We start from the raw sequence: 6,554 nt of genomic DNA, 5'->3' as shown, positions 1-6,554 counted from the left end.
TCAGAGCGGTGTTCGAGTGGTTGGTCTCAACACACACCTCTTCCCGGTTTCTCTCAGCTACAGCAGAACCCACTCAACTGACAGGAGATGAGAGAAGGACAGGAGAGAGAGAGAGAGAGAGGAGTGTTGATTTCAGAGTTGAAGAGAGAGGAGAGAAGGAGAGAAGAGGGACTATTATTCATCCGAGTCAACAAAATAGTGTTGATTAGTGTCTGTGCAGGATATTTACAATGTGTCATCAACAACAGCCAAATGACAACAACGGCCACAGCATAAAATGGCTGCTGTCTGTGTAAACACACAGAAACACTTTGTGAACACCCAGGACAGCTGAGAACTCTTTGTATGGGTCTCTCACGCCTGCCTCACATGCAAATTGCACCAGAGAATGTACATTCATAGAGAGGGGAGGCCATGGCCTATGGTGCAGGTGCACCAGCAGTCAGAGCAGAGGGCAGTTTAGCAGTAGGGCAATTAAGGACAGGGTGCAAAGCACTTCGCCACTGGATCTGCCCCACACCCAACCATCAGTCTGGGCACGCACCATGGTTACACCATTACTACAGCTGGCATCACTCAGGGGTTAAATCTGGACAAACATTAATGATGGTCCTTAGACTGGTGCTCTTGTCTACGCCAACACACAAACAGTAAAATGTCTGTGTGTGTCAGTTACACCTGTAAACAAAACCATACAGCAGGAAACAGAAAACTTTCTTTGACATTCACTGTGTGATCTCTATTCGAAAGGCAAAAAAGGCTATTCTACTTTATCTCTGGGCAAGAAGTATAAAACCTGCCCCCTCTCCCATCTTCCCTCCAACCACTGACAACCTGTTGCAACCCTGGCTGTTGCACAACTAATCAGACAGTTACCATAAAGCATCAACTCTCCATGTTGATATGAAGATGACCACTTTCTCCCTCCAGGATCACGTCTCAGAACCATGGATAAGGGGAGATGACGTGGTCTGGTCAGCCTAGCCAGAGGTTTAACACATTAAAAGGTTATGAAATAATCAACTACAGGTTTGATGTCTGCGTTGCTGTTAAGTTGTTGGGAAACCTGATCTAGAGTGAAAACCATGCTTTCGTCTCTGGTTAAAAAATCATCATCAGTTAATTATTATTGAGCATGCAGTCATCTGTAGAAAACTTGAATTATTTCTCAAGACCCTCAATAACCCATTCAGGGTAATTATATTTCACAGTGAGAAATAAAAGACAAACCATTCAATTTTTCAGCCTTACAAGTTTAAAATAAGTCTATACAAAATTAATCCTCCATAAAATATGATGCTCTTTTCAGAGCGACCCGCAGACACCATAATCAATTTAAGTTGTAATCTATAGCAGTCATTCTCCCCTCTAAGAGAACACGGCACTCTGACACACACACACACACACACTCTCTCTCATCACTGCAGAGCCCCAAACCTCCAAAGCTGGAAGAAGAACAGAAGACTGTATTGGGGGCAACACAACCCCCCGGCTTATTACACCACATTAATATTCCACACACACTCTCTTTTTTAAACAGCGAATTACAGTAGAGTGGAAAGTGTTCCAGGTCTTTGCAGCAGTGCTGTGATGCAGTGTGCAGGAGCATCCTGCTCCTACTGTAGGTGCTTCTGATTGCAGTTCCATGTGGATGGATGATTGGTGGGTGGCAGCCTTTGTTGTTGCTGTTGTTTGTCTTGAAATGATGAGTTACCACAGTGTCAGTACGGGGCAGGATCAGTCAATGTTTCAAACATACTGAGACAGGGTCTCCCACCATCCACACCCTCTTTAACCCTCCTCAATCTCCCCTCCTCCTCCTCACCCCTGGATGAGTCCCAGCAGCCCCTGCAGGCCCAGTGATGACACCCAGAGCATCTCCACCAGGTTGTACTGCCAGTAGCCCATTAGGAAGCCAAACAGCACATCGGTCACGTTGTGTCTGCCCAGTAGCACCCGGCTCAGCCCCACCAGACCAGACCACAAGAACACCAGCACCCTGAGGGGGGCGGCCAGGACCAGGTGGGCCAGCAAGAAGCGGGCACACATGGCTGCGCGGGTGGCGTGCCCCGAGGGGAAGGAGAAGCGGTCCACGGAGAAGGTGGCGAACATGTCCATGCGGTTATGGGACGTGCGACGCCGACGGACGACAGCTTTCACGATGCCGACCAGGATCAGGTCTAGAATGAGGGCTGAGGGGAGGGAGGAGAGAGTTGGGGGGAAGGGGGTGGTGCGAGAGGGAGGTGAGGTGGGGAGAGAGGATGCAGAGTGGGGAGGGAGATGAGGAAGAGAGAGAGAGATATCACAGACAGTCAGCAAACAGTAGGCCTACACAGCACGCAATTGTAAAACAAACAAATATATATGCGCACACACTAATGAATAAACAGACACCCAGCATATAGCATTAGCAGCAACACACATTGCACACACTAATAATATCCCATCATCTTTCCACCCAAATAAAAATAACTAGGACAACTATTTTCCCCCTGGGACAAATAAAGTGGATTGATTGAGTGTCATCATCTCTCTCCATCCTACAAACCATAAAGGGATAATAAACAAGCTGTGGCTGATAATAAAGTCATCTTGATTCTAGCAGACATCACTGGGAGACACCATTAACCTCCACACCAGTTTGATCCTCAGCTCTTCCCACATATCACGCCGTCTCACACACACATTCTGTCACATACACACACAAGCTCAGTGACAGCTTTGGCCTTTTGCCAGAGAGGGAAAGAGAGAGCGAGTGTGTGAGGAGAGAGAAACGAGAGAGGGAAAGAGAGAGAGTGCTGCAGTCTTTTCATCCTAGAGGTGTCCTTCTCTGGGCTATAAAAGAGCAGCTGTCTTTGGCTCCTGCAGCCCCTACGGCTGCATCACACATGACAGGGACCTCCTCTCCGGTCTCTCTGCCTGCATCACACAGCAACAGACTACCACGGACTACCACTCAGTTGGCACACACTGCTACTGTACTGATCAGACCCAATATACTGCAGGGTCGTTCCATGTCATTTCAGCAAACTATGACACCCAGCATCTCAGATTAGCATTCCTGCAACATTATTTTGTTGAAATATAATTTGATCTCTGAGAAATGAAGCTAATGGATTGTACCCAAATTGACCATTTTAAATGATAGGATTCAAATAATATTCAATAAATATAGTACATAACATCCAATTTGGACAAAAACAATGAGTAAGACATGAGGATTCCAAAGAATTGGTCAAAAGCCACCCATGGACTCCCCACAGCAATCCCAACAACGAGTATGCAATATCAGTTCTCCGTGTTCTCCGAGTATTGTTTCTTCATCCCACGTGACGCATTCTCAGTGAATTTTATATATTTTTTCCCTGTTCAGAGAAATTAGTAATTGAAGTTGTTAGGTTTATGTCCCATCCTACATCCTGATATTTAAAGTATCCCTCCCAATGTTAAAGGGATAGTTCACTCAAATCACAAACGGTACGTCAGCAACCCATGCTTTGGTTTTGTTTTCCTGGTCACTGTTTCAAATGCTAGTCCATGGTACCTATATTAGCATTTTCATTGGATTTGTGCCACAAATGCTAAAACGTTTGCATTTGAAACAGTGGCAAGGTAAACAAAACCATTTGAAGCATGGGTTGCATTTTGTAATTTGGGTGAACTATCCTTTTAACATTGAGCAGGAACAGCACTATCTAGTGATCCGAACCTGGTAATATCAGGATGTAGAATGGAACATAAACCTGACAGCTTGAATGACAAATTTTTCTGAACGGGGGAAAAAAAAACATCCCCAAATTCACTGAGAATGCATTACAGAAACAATACTCAGAGCCGCAGCGCCATACTACTTGTCAAACATAGAGAACTGATACTGTATACTCGTTGGCATGGGGGGTCCGTAGGTGGCTTTTGACTATTTCCTCATGTCTTACTCATTGTTGGAATTTTTGCGGGTCCAAATCGCCAATTTGGCTGCAATTAATTCGTTTAATTTCTCAGAGATTACATTTGACATTTTAGTCATTTAGCAGACGCTCTTATCCAGAGCGATTTACAGTGTTTTTTTAGTGAGTGCATACATTTTAATACTGGCCCCTGTGGGAATCGAACCCACAACCCTGGCGTTGCAAACGCCATGCTCTACCAACTGAGCTACACGGGACTATAGAGATCTATTTATATTTCAACAAAATAATGTTGCAGGAATGCTAATCTTATCTGTTTCTAACTACAGAAACAATTTCAGAACAATCTGAGATGGTGGGTGTCGAAATCCTCTTTCTGGTGCTTTTTAAGGTGGAACGACCCTGAACACACTGCAGAGGATATCTGTCTGTCTCTCTGTATGTCTGTCTGTTTCTCTCTCTCTCTCTCTCTGTCTGTCTGTCTCACTGTCTGCCTGCCTGCCTGTCTGTCTCCCTCATCCCCGGACCACACCACCACTACACAGCAACAGGGGAGATTGTCTGTCGCTTCTAGAGTGTCTGACTGTTCATAGAGCTGGAAGACTCCAGATGACAACTCTCTGCCTACTCTCCCATGTGTGTGTGTGTGTACGTGTATTCTAGCATTAGCATTGTTAGTGTATGTGCGCACATGTTTACTCAGTGTGTGTGTTTGTGTGTGCACATCTGGCATCAGAAGAGTGTGTGTGTGTGTTTACTGAGGTCCCTGAGTCAGACATCTGAGTTCTAGGTGGCTGTCTGGCTTGGCAACCAGTGTCTACACCACAATCTACTGTAGTATTCTGGCTAGGCCTAATCCCAATAATCTCCTAAATCTTGCCTCAAGAGGAGAGAAACAGTGGAGGAGAGAAACCAGTGGAGGAGAGGAAACAGTGGATGAGAGGAAACAGTGGAGGAGAGGAAACAGTGGAGGAGAGGAAACAGTGGAGGAGAGGAAACAGTGGAGGAGAGGAAACAGTGGAGGAGAGGAAACAGTGGAGGAGAGGAAACAGTGGAGGAGAGGTAACAGTGGAGGAGAGAAACCGGTGGAGGAGAGGAAACAGTGGAGGAGAGAAACCGGTGGAGCGCAGGATGAACGGTGGGATGACAGTTACAGGTGAGAAGGAACTGGCACCGAAGGAAGGAAAGGAAAAACAGGAAGAGTAAAAATAAAATATTGTGGAGGGATGGGTGAAATTGGTGTATAGTGTGTGTGTGTTTCAGCTGTAAGGCTGGACTGGGGTTGATGAGGGGACGGATGCATGCTAATTAGGATAAGGGATGTGCGGGCCAAATCCTTTCCTTCCCTCATCTCATCAGACTTATCTGTACTGATATTCATCTGAAAGCACAAGATGGGTGGATGGGTACCAAGGATGTGCTTTCATCTTCCACCGGTTCTAACATTATTACAGAAAGAGGAGAGAGGAAGAGGAAACCATTTCAGAATATTTCTGTAGGCTACCCACAGATCTAATAAAAACACCAACATTCATTATTTAAATGTTGAGTATGGCGTCCTCCTGGCAGGGTGGGTGTGTGAGTCAATGTGTATCTGCTGTAAAAATGGCTGGGGATAGGGATGCATGTCAGGATGCATGACAATAAGAACAGGAGGTGGCATTCTATGGAGGCAACATAATAGGAGCCTTCCTGTTAGTATTAGGCTACTATGAATAAAACAATTAATATGATATCATATTTACCCATGAAGAGGTTTAGCATAACCTCCTGTCCTGCTGCACTGTCAGCCTTGTACAGGCCGTAGGCTGTCCCAACCAGCCATGGTATTCCATGGCCAGAAATCTCTATAAGTTTCATTAATGGTCTAATGCTACCCCATGAGGAATCTTCACAGGCACACACCCCCAGCCGCTTGGAAAGCCACAGGTCTATGGCGAGGAGGGAGCTGAGGGCTATCCCGATAAATGAAGGGTTGAGCCGCATACAATCCTCTTCGGGCATGCCTGTGTTGGACGAGGTGGAGGACCCGGAGCCCCTTCGCCGGGTAGGGCTCTCAGAGGACCGCAGTCTGGCTGCGGCGGTTGGGTCGGAGCCCTGCCGTTGGATGAGAGTGGGTGGAGGGGTTCGGTTCAGCGACATGAACTCGTAGCGTCCGTTGCCGTTGGTGCTGCCACTGAGACCCGAGCTTCCACCTGCGCTGCGATTAGCGCTGTTTTTCGCTTTAGGAGAAGGCATTTTGTTCCGTTTCTGTGTATTAAAATGAGGTGTTATTAAATCGAAGGGGACGTTTTTCAATTGTGAAAATGAAGGTTTTTGTGCCGCTCAACTCATCGATTCACAGGTGACAATTTCTCTAACGTCCGCGACCAGGTTCCTGAATTCCCATCTTTGTTTTTACCTTATGCAAAGCACACTTCTTCTATGGTATTTTGGCTATCGCACAATTTAATGTGCATCCCGCCACCTACTGTGCGGGATGGAAAAAGGATTCACAAAAATTGAACAAAATATATATACTATATATATATTTATATATATATATATTACCAAACTACCAATTAATAAATAAAATAAACTAAATCAAACAACTTTTCTGTTAAAAAATAAAACAGATCTGATCCCTACACAGGCTCAAGGGGAACC

The 6,554-nt window shown here is 45.7% G+C and overlaps 1 protein-coding gene across 1 annotated transcript; it reads right to left on the bottom strand.

Annotated features, from left to right (window-relative positions):
- Positions 1 to 1,242: 1,242 nt before the first annotated feature.
- Positions 1,243 to 6,286, bottom strand: LOC311148872 (polyisoprenoid diphosphate/phosphate phosphohydrolase PLPP6-like). The gene is made up of 2 exons (XM_084185871.1): positions 5,654 to 6,286; positions 1,243 to 2,192 (listed from the first exon to the last, which is right to left on the bottom strand). The coding sequence occupies exons 1-2, from the start codon at positions 6,144 to 6,146 to the stop codon at positions 1,822 to 1,824; spliced, it is 864 nt and encodes a 287-aa protein (XP_084041997.1). The 5' UTR covers positions 6,147 to 6,286; the 3' UTR covers positions 1,243 to 1,821.
- Positions 6,287 to 6,554: the final 268 nt, after the last annotated feature.

This window comes from Coregonus lavaretus, assembly GCF_964263955.1.
Source record: "Coregonus lavaretus genome assembly, chromosome: 21".
NCBI classification, from domain to species: Eukaryota; Metazoa; Chordata; class Actinopteri; order Salmoniformes; family Salmonidae; genus Coregonus; species Coregonus lavaretus.
This window is presented reverse-complemented; position numbering and strand designations above follow the sequence as displayed.

Coding starts and splice junctions, on each gene's coding strand:
- LOC311148872 (XM_084185871.1), bottom strand. CDS start 6,146: ATGCCTTCTCCTAAAGCGAAAAACAGCGCTAATCGCAGCGCAGGTGGA. Junction 2,193..5,653: donor TATGCTAAACCTCTTCATGG/GTAAATATGATA, acceptor CCCTCCCCTCAG/CCCTCATTCTAGACCTGATC.